The sequence below is a fragment of the Hydra vulgaris genome, chromosome 06 (assembly GCF_038396675.1).
Source record: "Hydra vulgaris chromosome 06, alternate assembly HydraT2T_AEP".
Lineage (NCBI taxonomy): Eukaryota > Metazoa > Cnidaria > Hydrozoa > Anthoathecata > Hydridae > Hydra > Hydra vulgaris.
The window spans coordinates 6,111,592-6,135,000 of NC_088925.1; the positions used below are offsets into that span (position 1 = coordinate 6,111,592).

General features: G+C 27.3%; 1 protein-coding gene across 2 annotated transcripts in view; it reads right to left on the reverse strand.

Moving 5' to 3' along the window:
* Positions 1 to 2,911: 2,911 nt before the first annotated feature.
* LOC105847916 (uncharacterized) overlaps positions 2,912 to 23,409 on the reverse strand; it is a 60,319-nt gene continuing 39,821 nt past the window's right edge. The window contains exons 5-11 of one of the 2 annotated variants that reach the window (XM_065799070.1): positions 21,981 to 22,124; positions 18,592 to 18,662; positions 16,825 to 16,855; positions 16,447 to 16,590; positions 12,561 to 12,643; positions 11,527 to 11,674; positions 2,912 to 3,015 (exon numbers count right to left, since the gene is read on the reverse strand). In XM_065799070.1, the coding sequence (XP_065655142.1) occupies positions 2,981 to 3,015; positions 11,527 to 11,674; positions 12,561 to 12,643; positions 16,447 to 16,590; positions 16,825 to 16,855; positions 18,592 to 18,662; positions 21,981 to 22,124 (656 nt within the window). In that variant the 3' untranslated portion in view covers positions 2,912 to 2,980. The remainder of the gene's footprint in view (positions 3,016 to 11,526; positions 11,675 to 12,560; positions 12,644 to 16,446; positions 16,591 to 16,824; positions 16,856 to 18,591; positions 18,663 to 21,980; positions 22,125 to 23,409) is intronic. The other variant, XM_065799071.1, reaches the window with a different exon arrangement.

Sequence of the window (23,409 nt, forward strand, 5' to 3'; positions counted from 1 at the left end):
AGTGAGCCAAAAATGAGATATAAAGTTTTTGCTAACAACAATTAAAAATTGATAAACGGGGAGGGAGGGGGGTCTTAATAAGCCTCGGGTGGGTGGGAAAATTTTCCAAAAATTAATAAATGTACCCCTTTTAATAGGGACTCGATAACAATACAGTTTATAAAGAAATTCTTTAATGAAATTTTTTAACTTTAATTCTTATTTTAACTTTAATTCTTATTTTAACTTTAATTCTTATTTTAACTTTAATTCTTATTTTAACTTTAATTCTTATTTTAACTTTAATTCTTATTTTAACTTTAATTCTTATTTTAACTTTAATTCTTATTTTAACTTTAATTCTTATTTTAACTTTAATTCTTATTTTAACTTTAATCATTAATTTAATTTTTAATTTTAATTCTTTTTCACTTATAAACACTCATTAGGTATGCATAATATGTATACAATTTATTTGCCTTTACCGGCTTCACTTCACCTCTCAAAATAATTATCAATTACGGGTGTGAAAGGTTGCTAATAACGGGCGCCCATAAATTTTCTAGTATATTATAAATATTACCTATTATAACTGCTTGATAAAACAATACCATTTTTAGATATTAGGTTTTAAAAAAGTTTATATTTTTTCTTTATTTAACTCGCAGCAATATTGTATGGGCATGTACCAGCTAAGTTAAGTTAAAAAAAATTATTTTAAACAAAAACGTGTTTGTAGAATAGACTCTTTTTGTAAATTGTCTTATATTTTCGGGTAAATAATCTTATACTTACTTCAATATAAGCAACAACATTTAAGAAAAAAAGACAATTTTAATATAACAAAAAAAGTAAAAAAAAAACAAACAATAATAATTATAGTTAAAATATAGTAATAAAAATGATAACATTTTTCGTTTTGGGTATTAAAAGAACGTAATTCGAAAATAAAATAAATAAAATATATTTTACGATATTGCAACAAAAATTTTATTTTATTTTCGAATTACGTTCTTTTAAAACCCAAAACGAAAAATTTTATCATTTTTGTTTCTATATTTTAACTATTATTGTTTGTTTTTTTACTTTTTTTGTTTCTTAACATATTAAAATTGTATTTCTGAAATGTTGTTGCTTATATGATACGTTTATTTAGAAGCGTTACTATATAAGGCTAATTTTTGCCTTTTTTTAACTTACTGTGTTAGCTCAGCTGTAATTTACTTTATAAGTATGTTTATGTTCTGTCTGAACCTCTGGCGTGGTTTTCACTAGAGATGTCACGAATAGTGATTTTTCCGAATACCAAATGTTCAGTAAGGCGCTTCGCCGAAGCACTGAATATTTGGCATGTGAAATTATTAGTGAAACATTTAATTTTGAAGTTTCCTACCTGCTACATTGAAGTGAATACGTTAACTAAGCTGTGTGCGTTTTTTTTTCATTTGTGACTAGACATGCATTATTTGTTGACTACGTTTTAGCTAGAGTTATGTATAAAATCATACTCTTCAAACCATTCAAAAAGATTACAAAAATAACCTTCTTAGGTATATCTTGTACTTCTGAGAAAATTTAAGTAGCTGCTATTATAAATACAGCACAAAAAACTAAACTTATTAAAAATGATATCTTTATAATAATTTGAACTATAATGGGTTTAACTCATGATTTAACTTTAATGGAAATGTCAATTATAGCCTAGTAGCCTTTGTTATTGATGCACGTTTTAAAACAAATTTCAAGGTATTAGTTAAAACACAACGAGCAAAAAAACAAATAATTCAAAAGCTAAAGTCAGTTAAGGGTTAGTTCTTTTGTTAAAGTGAAAGACTGCTTGACACCGATGAAACCATCAACTGTGCCTAAAAGGACTGGTAATGATTCATCTCCACTTCATTAAAAAAGATAATGCAAATGAAAACAATTAAACCATACTCCCCCATCCCAGCGTAAGAATACATGGGGAGGTGGGGGTGGGGGAGGAGGATAAAAATATACGAGGTGTAACAAGGGAAAGGGGTCCAAATCTGGAGAATTTTGCGTAAGTAATATATGGATGGCCCCTAAGCAGCCGTAGTGTTGTGGTTAGAGTTCTGGCTTCAGAACTAGAAACCCGCGTTTCGAAGCCGGCTCTGGCCATATATGCATTATTAGTAAGGACACAAAAGCCGAGAATAGGCGTACCTTAACTCAATCTACGGGAGCCAAGCATAGTGGTATAAGTCACTCATATCTAGCTTGGTATAAGTCTGACTAATATCGCTATGGCTGAGAACAAAAACAGCTGTTTAGTGAGGAGCGTGACAAAAAACTTTTCCAGCATTTTTATCGATATCATTAGACTTATACCACTCTGCCATGTAACAGAATAAACAAAATGCTAACCATTGGTGGCAATAACTCAAAATATTGAAAAAAGTGACTTATACTACTATGCTTCTCATGGGCTTAAATAATTAATGCAATATTAATTAATGATGCATTGCCTTGCGTCAAGAAACTATAAACGCCTCGGTCTACACCTCGACTTAGACCACTGAGCCTAAGTCTAGGCACGTACTGCCTTATGCATTGCAGATCAAAATGGGTATCAAAAGGAAAATTAAAAGGGTGCGTAGCAATAAGTGTAAGTAACAACGTGTGAATAACAACAAAACGTACGTAACAAAAACACACATCAGTTTTTTGATAAGCTTTTCTACTAGCACAAACCTGTTAAATTAAAACTGAGTTCATTTTGCATACTGCAGAAATGAAAATGTTTTTGTATGTAATGTAGTTTTGGATAGCTTTAAATGCACAGTAAGATAATATTGTGCATTTAAAGCTAAATAAATAAAATAGTATATTTGGAGGCATTTCCTACCGAACGGTTATTAAAATAACATAATTTTGAAATACTTTATTAAAAAAGATTTTAAAAAAGCTGTTTTCAAAAATATCAATTTATTTACACGTATATTTACAAGTTTATATTCCTCATAGTTTAAACATTTTTTCACCGTTTTTTTCTTCTAGCAATTGCACAAAACTCTATAATAAAAAGTTTAGAAGAAATACAAAATATCGTATAGGAATATAAAATAATATAAAATATATATATATATATATATATATATATATATATATATATATATATATATATATATATATAAATACATATATAAATACATACATACATATATATATATATATATATATATATATATATATGCACAGATATACATATGTATGTACATATATATACATATATATATATATATGCACATATATACATATATATATACATATATATATATACATATATATATGCACATATATATATATATATATATATATATATATATATATATATGTATATATATATATGTGTGTATATGTATATATATGTATATATATATATATATATACAGAATTGGACAAAACATTTGGAACCAACATCGAACAATGCTAAAAAGTGTTCCTAATTTTACGTCTTAAAAACGAAACGAACTATACTACCGCAGCAAACAGTTCAGGAGTCTGGAGTCATAGCATGCCATGACATGAGCAATCAGCTGACAGGTGACAGCACACAGGCAGAATTTTGTTGACAAATGCCATTTTGCAGCGAACAAAACAAGTGCAACTTTTTTGATTTATTTCATTTTCTTAAGTCTGGTCCGTGTCAACGTCACGGAAGTTTTTTAATAATTAAAGGAAGTATCCAGAAGTTTCCAAAAGCATGCAGAAGCTTCCAGAAGTTTCCAGAAGAAGCATCTGGAAGCATCCTGTAGCATCCAGAAGTATCCAGAAACATTCAGAAGCATCCAGACGCATCCAGAAGCTTCCAGAAGCATCGAAAAGAAGCATCTAAAATCTTCCAGAACAGGTTCATTTTACTATATAAGAGAAATGTAAATCGACATGTAATTCAGTCAGTATATGGAAGTCAATCAGTCAGTATTATCAAGACAGTTTATCGAAGTGAGTTTTATCAAAGTGTTTTATCGAAGAACATCAATACAAGAAGTGAAATACAACAAGTGTTTCATTACATCAATACAGTCCACATCCAACCAAGACGTTGTGTTTCAAAGAGCACTATTGTATCATCACAAGATAAATGTAACACGGTAAGCCTTGAGAAGTGTGATTATTTATTTTTATGACTTCAAGTGCAAAAATGGCTCCCGACAGTCTTGGATTGGAAAAAAGAAAGAAAATTATTGGCGATAACGTAAGTGGAATGTCACAAAAAAGTATTTGTGATAAATATCGCGTGAAAAAATGGACCGTATCAAGACTATGTTCCAAATATCGTTCTACGGAAGTTGGCAGCAGATAACAAAGGTGGAAGACCGCGTTCCACCACTTCTAGAGAGGATTCTATGATCGTCAGATCCGTCAAGAAGGATCCCTGGATATCATTAGTCGAGATACAAAAGCAATTAGAGCTGCCTGTATCGGACCGAACAATCAGACGACGTGCTGTTGAAGCCGGATTGTTTTCTCAACGCTCTGCAAAGGAACCGCTGATTTCACTAAAAAACCAGAAGAAAAGACTCCTGTTTGCTACATCTCTTATTGACTAGAATATGCAGAAATGGCGAACTGTCCTGTTCAGTGATGAATCAAAGTTCAACATCATTGGGAGTGATGGCATTTGCTGTGTACGTCGACCGGCCAGAAAACGCCTTGATTTACGTTACTGACATGAGACCGTGAAGCATGGTGGAGACAATGTAATGGTCTGGGGGTGTTTTTCTGCTAACGGTCTAGGTTCAATACATCGAAACGATGGAATAATGGACCGTTTCATGTATAAAAATATCCTGAAAGATGTTATGTTACCTCATGCTGAATGAAATATGCCAATAAAATGGGTTTTTCAGCAAGACAACGATCCGAAACACACTGCAAAAGTAGTCAAGCAGTGGTTTCAAGACAACCACCTATTGATGGATTGGCCGCCTCAATCTCCGGATCTCAACCCTATCAAGAACCAGCGGGAGATCGTCAAACCCAGAATTAATCGTGAAGGTGTTCGTAACAAGGATCAACTGTTTGAACAAATCCAAAAGGCCTGGGCGATTCCACAAAGTTTCATTGATCACCTGATTGAATCTATGCCTCGAAGATGCAAGGCTGTGATCGACAATAAAGGATTTGCCGCGAAATATTGATAGCGAAATACAGCTTGGTCTACATTTGTCGGGTTGCACTTGTTTTGTCCATAAGGAAATCAACTTTTTTTATTACTTTTGATTAATTTATTAATTTTCGTGTACAAATAATGAATTTTGTGATGAATAAAACTTGAAGAACTTTGTCTCTAAACAGTTACAGTTATTTCTCTAAATTGAAAAAATGCAGCACTTTTATATAAAGAAACTAAATTAGCGTTATTTGGTTGCACTTGTTTTTTCCGATACTGTATATATATATATATATATATAAAGTTGTAGAAAATCACTTAACAAAATTTTTAACACTGTGTTTCATCAAGACTCATCAGAAATGAATGATCAAATTAATAAAACTATATTGGCATAACAGAGGGTGAATGGAAAAAACGTTTTGCCAATCATAAGCAATCCTTTAAAAATAAAAAGTACTCAAAAGTCACCATGCTGTCATTGATGATTTTATACTGAATTGGTCCATCCTTAAAACAGCACCTGCATATAACAATATTTCCAAAAAAATGCATACTATGCCTAAAAGAAAAATTTGAAATTATTACACATGCAAACCAAGAATGTTTATTAAACAAAAAATCGGAATTGATTTCTAAATGCAGGCACGAAAATAAGTTTTTCCTAAAAAACTATAAAAATAAGTGAGGTCATATAATAATTACATTTACCCCCCACCACCCTTTATAAAGAATTTTTTTTTACAAATAAAGTAAAAGTAATCAATTCTAAAGAATTCTTTTTTATAATAGAGTCAGCATATTCCACAAATGTGTGAAAATAAACAGTAGTTAAGACATTTGCAACTTCTTGTAATTTAATTTTAGGTATAAATTGAAGTTTTATTAATTTGATCATTCCTTTCTGATGAGTATTTATTGATGAAACAGTGTTAAATGAAAAAAAATTTCGTTAAGTGATTTTCTACAATTTTATAATTGTTCTGTTCTTTTCAGAATATTGAGCACTCTATTTTGTAGAATACATTTCATATATATATATATATATATATATATATATATATATATATATATATATATATATATATATATATATATATATATATATATATATATATCAGAGACGTGGTGGCACCTGAAAATATATATATATATATCAGAGACGTGGTGGCACCTGAAAAACAGGTACGAATTTCCAGAAAAGGGGCCCGGTTGTGTACTTTTAATGAGAGACAAATAAGCAATCAAGGAAAATTATATTTATACTTAAAAAAGTTTTTCAAGGATACAAAATATTACGTAACTCATTTGTATCAGCATAGTTTTTTATTATGTCTGAATGGGTCAAGTTCCACATTTTCTCATGTTCTACTGACAAAAGAACACGTTCCCCAACATGCTCTGATATCAACCGATTTGCTAGACTAGTTTTGACATGTTCTCTTATGCTGAATTTGTTGGAATTGTATTAAATATCTTGTATAGAACTGCAACAGAATGGAATACAGCATCTAACATAGTCTTCAGCATAAAATTATAAATGGTAGGAAAGAAGTTTTGTTATCCTTCTCAGCAGCCTTTCTGTAGATCTCGACGAAATCAACCATTTCAGTAGTGAATTAAACGGATACCAATTTTAAATTTTTCAAGCACTGATTGAATTTTTTCTTATGAACTAAAGTTATGAAAATTATGAGTAATATCTTCACTCTTATTCTTCAATAAAAATGTCTATGCTTTCTAAGAATTTCAGCTGTAAAGAAAATATGTCAACAAGAATTTTGGTCAGCACTGTCTCTTGATACTTGAAGCTTTTTCAGTGATACATCGACATACATTAAAACAAACGAAAAATCAAGTGTTTCTCCTTGAAGAATTTTATTTACAGGAACCCAAGATAGTAAAAATTTCTTTGAAGAGACATAAAGTTGCAATTGTTTCATATGACGGGATAAAAGACCTTGTGCTTTACTTCAAATATTCATTTTAAATTCCATGTCATTTCAAATTTGTTCAAGGCAATTGATTACTACACGGTATGGTGTCAGCAGTCAGTCTGTAGCATTTTGTAAGGCACTGAAACGAACATTGTGGGTAGCAGCCAGTTCAATAGACTGATTCACATCCTCAAGAAGAGATTTGCACTTCTCAAAAATATTATTTCGTTTCTTTGAGTTTCCGTACAGAAAAGTCTTTAATTTCTGCACATTAACAGGCTTGTTTTCTGTTCCAAAAAAGTTAACAGAAACAACGGAAGGTTTTGCATAAACTTTCATAACCAGACTTGTTCCATGAGATCCACAATAAAAATTTGTTGCCATGGGAGAACACTGCTTCAAATCTGTTGCAACTCCTTTGTTTATTCCTTGCATCTTGCTCGTACCATCAAAGGACATGCCTACACACTTTTAAATTTCTACATTAATTGATTTGATTTTATCTTTGATTTATTTACTTTTTCCTTCACCAGTAGCTCTCCAGTTTCAACCATTGAAATCAGATGTTCCTTTGCAACGGCCTCTTCTGCAGCAACCGTAACATAACGTAATACAGTAGAAGTTTGCTCACAAAGTGTAATATCATTGGTGTCATCAGCTGATGGTGAAAAGAATACTGAGTTATTTACCTCTTCTAAAATACCCTTCTTGACTATCTGTGTCATAGTATGAATTAGCTTGTTTTGTGTATAATTAGATAGAGGCATTATTCTGGCACCCCTTCCTGCAGATTGTTTTTGAGTACTGCGAGCATTTGAAATTTTTTTATTCATACTGACTTAGTAAATTTAACAACTTTAGAAATTTACCCGCGCCACATTGAAAGATTTAACTTTTCTCAGAATCGTTTTAAATAAGTTGGCTTCCTCATTTCCACGTAAAAAAATACTCTCTGCGATCATATACCGAATTGCATCAAAAACTCGTGTTAGGTATTGATGCAGGTTCTCCGTCTTTTTACGTTTTTTGTCCAGATGTCTCATGGTTTCAATATTTAATATTTTATCAATTGTGGAGTCTGAAAATGCATGGACCATAGCTTCAGCAGCATTTCGATGGTTTATCTTGGTGCAATACTTTGTTATGATGTGACTTAAGTTTGACCAATTATCAAGCCTATCACGTAAAGAATTTGTCTCCTCTCTTGATCCAAACCATAAACAAACAATAGTATAGAGTAAGTTTGACCTTTTGATGACCTTTTCTGCACAATTTCAATGTCATTAACTTTAACCGATTCAGTGTAATACTTAGATAACCTGGAATTTTTTGTTGGCTGATTTGGCCCTAATACATTAAATTGCTTTTTATCAATTGTCTTTGCATTTTTTAGCTCTAGAAATTTAGCTGGATACTTTTATTGACATTTACAACGTTGTCTAGTTGCTTATGAACTATCTTTTTTGCTAGAGTTAGGTCCGCTGCTGAAGTTACAGGCACTTCATAGTTACCCGATTCGACAGGCACTTTCTCAGTTTCAGTAATGTTTTGGTTTCAGAATGTGCCTGAATATTGTAGTTTTGCTCCTTTATCTGCTGCAATTATAATATCTTGATTATTGTCTGTTTCTTGTACAGACGATTGGTCACTAAAATCTGTTATTGGCTCTGTTTCAATAATAGGCTTACTTGTGATATTCATAATGGATGTTGATGTTAATTCTAAATTCTCTGTTGCTGTAAATGATGTCCCGCTTTTCTCTGTATTTGTGGCCCTTGCACTGACGTGAGACCTGCTGTTAACTTTAATTGTTTTGGATCATTGCCAGCTGCTTTTAATTGATGTTATCGTTTTTAAACATTTTTTTCAGCACCAGATTTGTATTTTCATGTTGATTCTTTCTTTTTTTGTTCCTTCATTTGGCCTGAAACATAAATAAATATAAAAATAAAACTAGTCCTATGATGGAAACCAGGGCATTGGTTTCTTTCGTTTGAGTTATAACTACTATCGGTCCATGGAATTTCTACATAGTAGTACTATTTATAAATTCCATGGACCGATAGGTAGTAGACTGGAGCATATTGAGTAGTAGTGAATGAAAATAATAACAAAAATTCATTAAACACACAATATTAATTATCAATTTACCTTCGCTCGTTGTTCAGCTGATTCAATTGCTCTAGCTCGAAATTTCCGTACTCTTTCTCGAGCAAGACAAGCTAATCGATCATTTTTAGTTTCCAGCTTTCTTTTTTATATTTAGCTTTCTTCTTTATATTTCTACGTTGATATGATATATATTTTTTTTACTTATTTACTTTAAAAGTTTTAATTATTATTTTTAATTATTATTTATAAGTTAAGTATTAAAGTATTACTTACTTTTTTACAGTATAAAAACTATCAGTTCAGGTCAACAACGTTTTTATTATTATTATTCAACATCGATTTTATTTAACTACGCTAAAAAAAGTTTGTTTTTTGTTTGTTTAAATTACTTCTCTCAACGATTTCTTTTATTTACGCTAAACTAAGGTTTAGCGTATTTCTTTTATTACAACCGCTGACCTAGTATTTGTTTTGCGCGGACACCAAATAAACAAACAAACATACGTGAAAGCAAGTTAAATAAAATTTTGTAAAAAATGCTCTGATAGAAACTTATAGAACTAAAATAAATTTTTTCTGTTTGAGGATTGGGGGCCCAGTTTCCTGAGCCAGATTAAGGGTCCAGTACAAGTCCTCGTACCCACGTACTGGGCCACCACGTCCCTGATATATATACACACACACATTACTGTCCATAGTTATTGCAATGATCAAATGGTCTTTTCAAAGTCATCTAAGTTTTACTTACTATTGGGAAAGAAACTGAAAACAAAAATTACCTGAAAATTAAGCTTAACCTTACTACTAAGTTTGCATAAAAAAATAGATAATAAAATCAATTTATAAATTACATCTATGTAATACCCCATAGTGACGCTTTACATATTCTTGGCATTCTACAGAACATAAAATAATTTATCGAAGTCAATTTTATGCTACTCACAATTAAGTTTTTTTTACATATCCTTTGCACCATTTAAGCATTAATTTTTTTCCTTTTATTTCATGCCATAGTTCATGCCAAGTTCAATAGGAAAGAAATCTGGTGATTGAGGAGGCCAAATCATTCTATTCAAAATTTGATCCTTCTTTAACTCAATCAAGTAATTCCTACAAAATTTTAAAGAATGCTTTGAATCATTATCCTCTTGAAAAATAAATGGGTCCCCAATAGGTCAAAAGCTTTAAAGGTCTTATTTCAAATAAAAATCGACTTCTTTTTACTTACAAGGCAGAATGGCATATGGCAGGTTTACTGGATCATGTTATCAGCAGCAAGTCAATACCTGATCTATGGTATATTATATATAATACAAGACTACATCAGACTTTTGCAGCCTGGATTATAATTGTTAGGGAAGGAATAAAGAGAGAAATATTGCAGAAAAGATTTTTTTTTGCATTTGACAAAGTAAAAAGACTTTTACATCTTATCAACCTTTTTTAAATTTTTGTTGTTTGAACTTATAACCATAAATAACTTTTGTTATTTTAATTACCATGGCACCTCAAATTTTGTATAAACAGAAACAACATTTTTAATTTAAAAATTGCTATCAATGTGCATATAACCCAAAATAAAATAAAACACTATCTTAAAGTGGTGTAGACCAAAGCCATAAGTTTGAATACTTTTGAATATTGGAGAATACACGGATAAATAGCAAAACCTGATTTTTTTTTAGCAAAACTGTCCTTTAAAATAAAACTCAGGAGTGTTTGAGGATGGTCTAAATAAAAATATATTTTTAAATTTATTTTTAATATATTATTTATTTCAATTGTTATCTACACTTTTATCAGGTTTTTTACTTAGTTTTGGGAAAAAAATATTTGAGGGGGAAAAAAAATTAAAACTTCTGTTACAAAATTAAGAAAATTTGAAAATTGATTATATATTTGCATATCTAAAATTTATTTAAAAGGACAGATAACAAAAAACATTCATTTATTTGGATATTGAACACAGGCTTAAATAGGGACCACTATAATACTTGTTTACAGATTATGTTTACAAAAAAAATATTATAGTAAATATTAATTTCAGAGAACCTTAAGATGTTAATGATAGGCTGTTTTATTAAAAAATTTCAATAAATACAGTATGTCACCAATAGACTTTGTGACCCATTTTGTAAGCATTTATTACAAACCCTCTCTATGGGTCATTACTTTTGTATTAGTCATAAAAAGATCCTCTTTATTACAAAAACAATGTGAAAAAGAATACTGATTATTTTTATCTTTAGGTTTACCTGATTCTTATTTTTATTACATTTACCTTAACTTTTCGAGCCTTGTGTTTCATGTTTTTAAAAATTCTCAACAACATCGTACAAAAAAATAAATATACAATACCTTCAAATGACACTGTATTGTCACCATCTAAGCTTGCTACTGCAATCATGTCCTGTATGGCTTGATCAGATATAGAGTAGTTCATAGCTTTGAAAGCACGTTTAATTTCATTGAAGTCTAAAAAACCATTTCCATCAACATCAAGTTTCTAAAAAAAAAAATTTATTTAAACATATAAAAAATAAAAATAAAAAATTATATATTTTTTTGGAATACATTATGGACTGTATTAATTTGGTATATGGAATTTAAATATGTACAATTCAAACAGATGCAATTAACAACATAAAATACAAGTTATTTTAAGCAATGTAAAATGATTTTTAATTTTTATTTTAGTGATGCAACTAATCAATTTTACCCAGTGGGCACAAGGCGTGTTTAAGAGGGCATGGAGAAAACTGGAGAAGTTCAAAAAAACAGTTTAGAAATCACAGTTTAAAGGCAAAATGCACACATATTAAAGTAAATGTCACTTAAAAACCATGTTTTTTAATAAAATAATATTTTATTATTATTAAATTTTGTACAGAAATTACTGGCGATTGAAAAAACTTTCTCATTTGATGCAGATTGGATCAATGCCAATGCTTTGTACTCTTGTCGATATAGACTCTTGTCTATAAAATTTATACATTGTTGAAATATTCTGTCAATCTGTAATATATTAATACTTGTTTGAAAAATATGGAAATAAATAAAATTAAATGCATTATCAAAGTACTTTTTAAAACTCAATACATTCATACTTGATACTGAAAACACATTCATATTTGCGTTTTTAATGTCGATTGTCAACTTTTCAAAAAAGGAATTCTGTTGTAAATCTGGTATTAACTTAATACCAGTAAAAAACTCAAACAACTAATTTGAAAACGTATAACTGATTTTGCCGGTTTTTTTTAGGAAAAATAAAAAACAATGTTTGGTTTTGATAAAATTATTCAAAAAATAGTGTTTATGAGGTCAAAAACACATTTTAAAATGCTGTTTAGACGTTTAAAACACGTCTTGTGCCCACTGGGTAAGCTTACTGCAAACTTCTTTTTCAGCTCATCATTATCTTGGAATATTTCTATTAATTTAACAAACTCTTCAAAGTCTAAATGTCCTGACCCTAAAAATAAAAATAATAACAATACTAAAGATCCTAAAAATAAAATCATAAATATTAATGCAAAACTAATCTGCTGAAATAACTTTATTTTTTACTTATTTATCTTATTTTTATTTCTAATTTTTACTTAATATAAAGTTGATTATTAATTTTTATTTATATAAAATTATATATAATTTTTATTTATATAAATAAACTTTAAACAAATATATAATTTTATTATTTAATTTACAACTTTACTTATTAATTCTAATAATTTTTACTTAATTAACTTAATATCTTGTTTTATAAAATATAATATACTTTATATCTTTTTAATATGGCCATTTTTGTTTTGGTTTAAATGTGATTGGTTTAAATATTCATTTAAAAAACTCTGAAAAACATGCTTTACCAATTCAAGTAAAAATGTCAATTGTTTTAATGCCAGTTCTTTCTGTATTTGAATTTATAAATAAAAAAATTAACACTAAAAAGGTTATAGCATAATACACATTACACATAATAGTTATAAATTAATAATAAATTTGGTTTTGCTTCTAACTTTTTGATTGCAATGCTTTAGACATTTCTTTTGAATTAATTAAGATACGTATTTTTTTTTAATATTTCTTCATTTTGGCTATTAAAAAAAAAAAAAAAAAACAATCTTATAATGGTTAACATTGATATGCTTTAGTAAGCTTAATTTAGTAAGTTTTCATAGCTTGAAATTTAATCATCATTAGCCAATAGTTTAAAAAAGAACAATCGAACTCAACAAACAAAACACAAATAATTTTGTTTATTAGCAACATTAAAACTTTTTACAAGTGTCATTTTATTTTTTCTATTTTAAGACTTTTATTTTACTAATATTTTGTTTTATTTGTAAATAGCAATTTTTTTTATATCATAGTAATGATAATAAAAACACAATAATAAGTGACTAATATAATTTTAAGTGAATAATATAACTTTTGCTTCAGATTTTAATCATTATTAACATAGTGTGGAAATTTAGTGCAAAAATAATAACATTACCTATAATACAATAGTTATACTTGTCATGTCACTAAACATGTCACAAAATAAGAATGATATACTATCTTTTGGATCAGGATACTGGGAAAATGCTGGTAGGCCCTCTTAAAACTTTTAAGACCTGGGCCACCAACCATATAGGTAGTTTCATTTCATAATTGCATTTTTTTTTTTAATTTCTAAAATATTACATTTCTTTAGTAATACAAACTATTAAATTAATTATTTGAATAAATTGAAAATAATTTATAATGTTAAAATTATTTTAGATGTGGTGTGGTAAACCTAATTAATGTTATATAACTATAATAATAAAATAATGGTATAATGACAAGACTTTGAAATTAGTACACAGAAAAGTTAATATAAAAGTAGCCTACTATTGGAATAATGAGATATTGATATGAGTGGAGAAAGTATAACTATTACAACTTCAGTAGTTATTTTTACGTAGTACATGCCAGTCCTTGTCCTGTTTTTTTTAAAGATGATACAAAAAACCACATAGAAGCATCAAAATGTTATATGAGTGTTAGTTGGGGTCAAAGTGTAAACGGATTTAACAGAGTCCAGAGGAGTCAACGAATACATAAAGTAATCAAGAAAAGAAAAGTGGCTGAATCTATAATTGAAACAGTTAAAGTAATCCGAAAACACAGATTGTTGGTTAGAGGATTTAGGTATGAGCAGCTTTTAATTTAAATAATACAGCAGTTAACCATGGAAACTTTTTAGAAATTGTTTTATTAATAGCCTAATATTGACTTAAATGATCACATTACTAGGAAAAAGTTGGAAAAAGGTAGAGGACATTTGTTTACTTTTTCAAGTCCTACAACTGTAACAAACATTATTCAAACTATTTGCAAGTTATTATTATAAAAAAATATCTGAAGAAGTAAATTCAACTGTTATTTATTTAATTACTATGAATACAACTATGGATATGTCTACCCATGATCAACGTGTATTTTTTTTGCGGTATATTAGTGACAGAACTGAAGGCACAAGGTCTATAGTTAAAGTTGTGGAATGAGTTGTAGCTTTAAAAATGTGATTTGGTCGTATCGATAGGTGGAATGAATGAACCAAGAATGACGACAGAAAGCAGTTTGTTAATGTTCAAATTGTATTTGCACTTTATAAAATTTCTGTTACTAATGATTTTTTAAATAGCGTAAGAAGTACAGTTTAAAATTTACTAAGTCAACTTACCCTTTATAAAACAGTATTAACAGCAATGAGTTAGACATTGATATAGAATCAGAGCTTCCAGAAAAGAGAAGAAAAACTTTTCTAAAACGTTATGAAGAAAATTCAAGTACGAACCAAAACATAGGAGATGGAGATAATCCCAAAAATGTTTACAAAATCCAAATATTTAACGTAGTTTTGATAATATTATTACTTGCTTAGAATGTTGATTTTCGGGCAGAAAAGAACTTTATTGTAATCTTGAAATAATTGATCCAAGAAGGTTTGAAGAAGTTGCAAAAAATGTAATTCATTCTTAAGCTATTCATAAAATATGAGAACTTTACCTAATATTGATAAACATAAATTAGGAGAACAATTATTGTATTTAAAATTCTGGCCTTTATTATCCAAAACTGATATTAGAGATGCATATGATGTATAGCAAAGCAGTTTGCAAGAAGATTTTGATTTTTAAGATTTTGAATACTCTCAGGAAAATGATAACAATAAGTGTACAAGAAAAAAAATGTAACTATTTATCATACTTAACAAATAATATTTATGAATTCAATATGTATTCTTTAGAGTATAATGAATTAATTGAAGTATACAAAATTTTTTTAACAATTTCTCTTACTCAAGTAATGTGTGAGCGATCATTTTCGAAACTTTAAACTATAAAAACACGTTTAAAAAGTTGTTTAACACAGGAGGATTTAAAATTATTGTTTTTGATGATATGTGAAAGGGAATTGTTGGCAGACATTACACCGGATCATGTCGTTGACTTAATGTTAAAAATGTTGAAAGTTTAGTTTTTAAACATTTTATTGAACTATTTCAACTATATTATTTTCTCTGTATTAAATTATTTTTAATAGCATTCTATTCATATTTTATATTTTATACTACGCAAACGAGATCACTTAAATAAAAATAATTATGTTAGTATAGTTTATTTTAAAATATATGTTAAAAATAATTATGTAAGTATAGTTGTGTATTTATTTATTTTTATAGAACTTAAATTAAAATGTAGATTTGGTTTGTTATTTAGGTTCATGTTAGTTGTATAGCTTTTTCTTTGTGTAAGAAATGGGAAGTTAATCTGGCTATTATTATAGGTATACATGGAACCCATTGCTATTAGTAAGTATATTGTATATAGTATGTGGACCCTAATTATATCCAGTTTCCTGGTAGAGAAAATGGACCCAGTACACGCCTGCTTTGAATCATATTACAATTTTTAGTTGCTAAATTTTAGATTTTGTTACTTTGAATATGAACATAAATAAACTTTAAATTTAACAATAAAAAAATATATAATAGGATATAGGTGGTTTGAAAAAAACATTGAGGATTTGGAGGTGTCAAATAAGCAGGAAGTGACCTCAGACTAAATATAGTGCAGCTATAAGCAACCCTAACTTTATATAACTTTTACTCAAATGCTACAAATTATTTGTGAATATGATAAAATGAAGATTGATGAAGATTGATGTAGATGCACTTTCAATAAAATTAAACAACAATCTATATATTAAACATACCACTACAGTCTATATCTATAAATAATATACCATCACAGTCAGCTAATTGAAACTGAGCATAAAATTCTTTATTTCCTGGATAAAGATTTATTGCGCGTAGTAATTTTTCCATTTCTTTTTCATCAATATTTCCAGTATTGTCTGCATCAGCTTCTTTAAAAAATCGATAAAAATCTAAAATTTTAAGTATAATAATTTTTTAAGAAAATTTTACAAAATGATAAAAGTATTCAAAAATTATTGAATTTTTGGAATTTACAAAGTTTTAGATTGAAGTATATTATAAAAATAACAACTATATAACAAATAATAACTAAATAACAACAAGTATATTATAAAAATAACAAAGAGATGAACAATCAAGAATAATAAAAAAAAAAAAAACTTGAAGCAGAATGTATTTATTACCATTAAGACCAAATGAATTTTTTGAAGAAACCTAAATAATAAATTTTATATGATATTTATATTACTATTATTTTATCATCAATGCTATTATGATTATATAATATTTTTTTATATTATTATTTGATACTAATATTTTATATTTATATTTTATATTAGTATTTTATGTTAATATTTTATATTAGTATTTTATATTAATATTTTATATTAGTATTTTATATTAATATTTTATATTAATATTTTATATTAGTATTTTATATTAATATTTTATATTAGTATTTTATATTAATATTTTATATTAATATTTTATATTATTATTTTATATTAGTATTTTATATTAATATTTTATATTAATATTTTATATTATTAATGTTTTATATTAATATTTTATATTAGTATTTTATATTAATATTTTATATTAATATTTTATATTATTAATGTTTTATATTAGTATTTTATATTAATATTTTATATTAATATTTTATATTATTATTTTATATTAATATTTTATATTAGTATTTTATATTAATATTTTATATTAATATTTTATATTATTAATGTTTTATATTAGTATTTTATATTAATATTTTATATTAATATTTTATATTATTAATGTTTTATATTAATATTTTATATTAGTATTTTATATTAATATTTTATATTAATATTTTATATTATTATTTTATATTAATATTTTATATTAGTATTTTATATTAATATTTTATATTAATATTTTATATTAATATTTTATATTAATATTTTATATTAATATTTTATATTAATATTTTATATTAATATTTTATATTAATATTTTATAATAATATTTTATATTAATATTTTATATTAATATTTTATATTAATATTTTATATTAATATTTTATATTAATATTTTATATTAATATTTTATATTAGTATTTTATATTAGTATTTTATATTATTATTTTATATTAATATTTTTATTATTATTATCAATGCTATTATGATTATGATTATAAAATTTAAAATTGGTCAGGATCAGCACTAGGTTTTTTGCTACTGAAAATACTGGTAACTAGTGCTGCTACAGTACTATTTATATAAATATAATTTTACTATGGTATAAATAAAACTATAACATATAACTATCTTGCAGATCCACTTTACAACAATTCTCGATTTAATAGGCTGGTCTCTGGATCTTCTTTTAATACTTCAAGAGTACTTGTGTTCTAAAGGATTTCAAACTCAAAGAAGTTGTTCATGACCACTTATCTACACTTATTAAGTTGGGATTCTGAAACATGGTTGCGAACAGTTTTACCAAAAATAATTTGAAGATGGTTCTGAACACATATTATCTCACTAAACGATTAGTTCTTTTTCTACACTCAATTCTACATTCATTAATTTTCTACACTCAAAAAACTCAAAAACTTTCTTTTTTTATTTCTCACCAATTTCAATTCAAAACTCACAAAAATTGTTTTCTCCTTTTAGTCTATAAAATTTAGTTACATATTACAGTTTAGTTCATGAAGTGTCACTCTAAAATTTGCCCTCTTTCAGCTTTCCTGCTGTCACATTCTGCAGTGTCACAAAGTTCTACTTCACAAAGTTCTAAATTGAATCTTTTTGCAGTGTTTCTTCAGAAACATGTTTAAAATAACAAATTTGGGCTATTTAACTTTTACAAGAACATTAAAACTTAAGTATAACAAATTTAAGTTTAATTTCTAACTGCATAAATTAGTATAAATTAGTATTCAAATTTTTTTCTAACTGCATAAATACCTTTTTAGGAAGTGAAACATTTAGCTTTACCAACACTAATACAAATTCTACAAAATCAACTTCTCCAGAACCTAAATATAATTTGTTTGTAAAACTTCATAAAAATTTTAATTATTATAAAAATATTAGCAAAAAAAAATTATCTAAATATCTTATTATATGATATCATTATATAAATAACAACACAAATAAACAAAAATCATTAATTTCCAAGTTAATTAATAACTGATGATAATTGTTGATATTGACAATTACTAACAAACTCTAAATACTTTAATGTAAACACTGAAATTTTATCAACTTGCAACTATGGTACAAGAAAATCATTTTGAGGAATGATTATTTACATATGGTAGATAAACTTGGAAAAATATCAAAATCTTTTGACTTTGTCCTAGGAAGATAATTTTTAAAATTTTGAAGAGAAACGTCTTTAATTTATCAATGCGGTAGTAATGTAGTGGTAGAGCACTCGCTTCATAAGCAAGAGGTTCCGAGTTCAATCCCACATCCCTGGTAGTACTAAGCTCAACTTGTTTCTCCCCACAGCAGCCTTGTTTGTCAAGGTTTGTGTTTCGGAGTTATAGAGTTGAGAGAGGCTTATAACAACAATTAAGTAGCCTGATCATCTGTAGTGGCCTTCTCGGCCTTGGGGAGGTGAATTTACATAAAAAAATATAAAAAATTAGCTAATTTAAATAAAATATTTTTCTTTTAACTTCAAAATAAGAAACTTTTACTAAAATAAATATATTTCCAAAACACAAAACCAACATAATATTATATTTTTATTAACATTTTATATCTAAAAAATTTTTTCAATGAGTTTACAAATGTTTGCTGAAACTTGTTTTTTTGTAATTTTTCCAGTGATTTTTGAATATTGAGTGTATTGATTTTGTTGCCTGATCACTGAATTATCCAAGTTAAGTGTCGTGGCATTTCGGAAACATGATAGAAAACAGAATGTGCTTTAGGAATTAGCACAGTAACTAGCAGTAAGATATATGATGAGGTATGATTGCTTAAACTTTTTTGGATTTTTCCCAGGTCCCAATTATTTAAAATTAATCAAAAACATGAAACAACAACCCTTTCGAAGAACCTGAATGTTTTGACAAAGCCTACAGCTTCAAATGGACAAAATTTTCCTCCCATTCTTTATTAGCATTCTTTAATAGGATACTACACTTATTCTCTTTAAACTGACCACTGTAAAATGGCTGTATCTGAAGGTTTAGCTCTGCAGGCCAGTCTCTTGCTTCTGAAAAAATACAGTAGAAGTTCCCTATAAACATGGTTAACAACCCCCCAAATTGAAGCTGCATTGACAAGATCAAATCAGAACAATTTCAGAGTCTTCAACTATGATTAAATTAGCTTCAATTACATTGTTGAACTCCTAGGATTTGTTTATATTTGATCTGGAGGCAACAAACTTGTTGTATTTGACCTGGAGGCAACAAACTTGTTGTATTTTGTCCTTAGACATGAGACTGTTCTTAAGACTTAAAAAGATTTTCATTTCAGTCAATTTTGCTTAAATGTGATTGATTTCCACACAAAAGGTTAACAACTTTAAGCATGAAATTTTGAACCTAACATTATTTGCATTGATTAAATCCAGCAATTGATGTTTTTGTACAAACTTATGAAATTGCAATAATAATAATTCTTTAGTAATTTTAGAATTTTCTGTAGAGAGCTAGATGTGTCATCAGTGTGGAGAGCTAGATATGTCATCAGTGTGGAGAACTAGATGTGTGATCAGTGTGGAGAGCCAGGTGTGTCATCAGTGTGGAGGGCTAGATGTGTCACAAGCGTAGAGAGCTAGATATATCATCAGTTTCCTTTGATGAGTTTATAAGACCAAGACTCATTTTCATAAATGATCTTCCGCTATTGATTTCAATCTTTATCTGCTAAGTTCTTTCAAATTCTTTCGATGAACAAAATCTGTGTTTTCTGCTGCTGTCTCATGTTCTTTAAAAAACTATTATAAGTGTAAAGAATTTGGAGAATTTTTTTCATTGGACATAATTTTGTGCAAAATATGGCACAACCAGTCTAACCCCTGTTGACTTGTTCAAAGTAAATTCCAACTACGAGTTACTGTAAGCTGTTTATCAATGGAGTCTTAGGGTACCATGAAGCGATCTTTCCTTTGTGGCAGTGATTGATGATGCAATTAGTTCAGCTTTAACTGGATCATTTAAAATTATTTAAAAAGTTTATAAATTCTGAAACCTTTTTCCAGAAGAGAGGTAACTTTGAACCCAATCAATAATTCATAAACACTTTTTGCATTTGTTCTCAGTTTGTTTCATGAATTTATCACTTAAGTTTGACATGAGCACATCATTTTTTTTTGTTTGCCTTTCATTTGATGTTTTTTATTAAATTTTTGTTTACTTGCAAATCAAACATTCATAGTTCAGAGTATTTTGATGGTTAACAAGTTGAATCAAAATTAAATAGCTCAGACAATAAAACTTTTTGGTCACTTTGATTCAGGTTTTTGAGCAATTAACACAAACTCCTATTGGAGCCTTTTCTTTTCAAAGCCTAATCTATTTTTAACAAGTTTGTGTACTCTTTCAATAATAAATGTTGTAAGTTCTCTTTTACATTTTTGTAAACATACCAAACACGCAGTTTTCCTAATGATTTTTGCATTTGTTAGATATTTTTGTTCTGTTTTTCTGTTTTCTCTTTTTTTTTTTAAATTCTGTTTCTATTACTTTAAAATAATTAATTTCTTCCACTTTTAGCTGCATTTTTCAATTTCTTGTCTCTTTTACCCAACGTCTTTATTACTTCCTAATATGGAACAATTTACAAAACAATAATATAGACTAAGGATGGAAAAAAATTGTAATGGCATTGTAAAACTTATTTTAGTATTCTCTTCTTGGTAACATTATTTAGAAAAATGTTATGTTTAAAGAAAATAAATTTTATTTGAACCTTGCTAATTTCAAGTGTTTTTCAGCGAAATTTTAAAATTTGAATATTTCCTTTAACGTTTTGCCAAATTAATCTACCATATTTATATAATCCTTTCAAAGGGTTTTCAAGATAACCACTGTAAGTATTAAACTTGATTTTTACAGGCCATTCATGCTTACAAAGCTTGCAATGTAAGCATGAAAAAGCTTGCAATGTTAGCTTAAAAAAACTTGCAATGTAAGCTTACAAAAAGCTTGCAATGTAAGCGTACAAAAAGCTTGCAAAAAAAGATTGATATCTTAAAATTTATCAATCACCAATTTAATGCACTTAATGAAATTCTACAAATCAAATGAAAATTGTTACAAAATGTTTTATTATTTAAACAATAAAAATACCACATAGCATGTATAACCAATAAAATATATTTATGTACTTACCATCTATGTCAAACTCTTTGAAGACAAAATCATATTCTTTATCTCCAGGATATGCATTTAACTCTTTTAAAATTTTTTTTAATTCACCCTTGTCAATATTTCCGGATGAATCTGAATCAGCCTTTTGAAATAAGCTTTTCCATTCTTTAAAAATAAATAAAAATTTGCTTTAGAAAATTATTTAAAAAGTTAATTTAAGAATTACAATAAAAGAACCTTATTATTTACTATTCATGTCTAATTTCATCAATACTAAATACTAATACTAAAAAGAGAGAAGATAAATGATTCCAAAAGCTGATGCACACTAAATCAAACTTATAATAATGACTTCATTGTTTTCTGCAGTGTCTCGTAATGCAGCGTCACAATTTAAAGTACTAAACAATGTGTGCACTTGTGTGTGTGTTTATGTGTGTGTGTATATAAATATAGAGTAGGATTGGGAAATATGAGCATCTTGGTAATATGAGCATATCAAAAGATTTCTAAGATGCCAGCAGTGAAGTTTAAGTTGCCTCATATTTTTTGAATTGACTTTATTTAGTGATAACAGGAATCAGTATTATTAGCATAAATTTATAAGCAGAAATAAGTGGTTCTCATCTAATTGAAAGGCTATTCAACTTTTTGCTTTGTTATCATTATGCATGAAAGAATCTGTGGTGAAAATTTTGATGTCAAAATAATGGTATTTAGTTTTTTTTTAAGAAAAAAATGTTAGCTAGAAATCCGTTCCATTTTCGTTTGTAAAAAACAATGCATAGAAACATTTATTTTTGACTTAATTTAAAGATACTATTTTTGAGTAATATGACTATGCTCAAATTACCCTTTTTATTTAAATTACCTAGTTTAAAGTCATAAAATTGCAGTGGTTTCAATTGCTTTTTGCATAAAAACAAAACATAATGAAAATTTTTAATATTTTAACAATACAAAATATTTCTGTAATTTAAATTCAAAAAATTTATATTTTTGTCATTTGAGTTAATAAAATTGAAAAAATAACCAATTAATTTTTTTTTATTGTTTCAATTAAAAATGGTTTGAAATTTGATATTTTAATAAAATTTTTTGTTAATAATGAATCATTATATTCCATAAATTAGTTAATGTTAATTTGTTGAGCTAATTTAAAGTGTTCATCAACTAGTTTGATTAATATATAATCAACTAGTTTGATGATGAGCACTTTTGCTACTCTTTTAAAACCTCTGGGTTTTGAAGAAATTTTATTGGGTATCTAATATCTATGTGGATCGTGAGTAGTGATCCCCAAATTTGGATCTGGCATAACTATTTTTAAAAATATTCCAATTTTCACTCAAGTTGCTCATAACACACTTATCTAGCCTCTCTCTCTCTCTCTCTCTCTCTCTCTCTCTCTCTCTCTATATATATATATATATATATATATATATATATA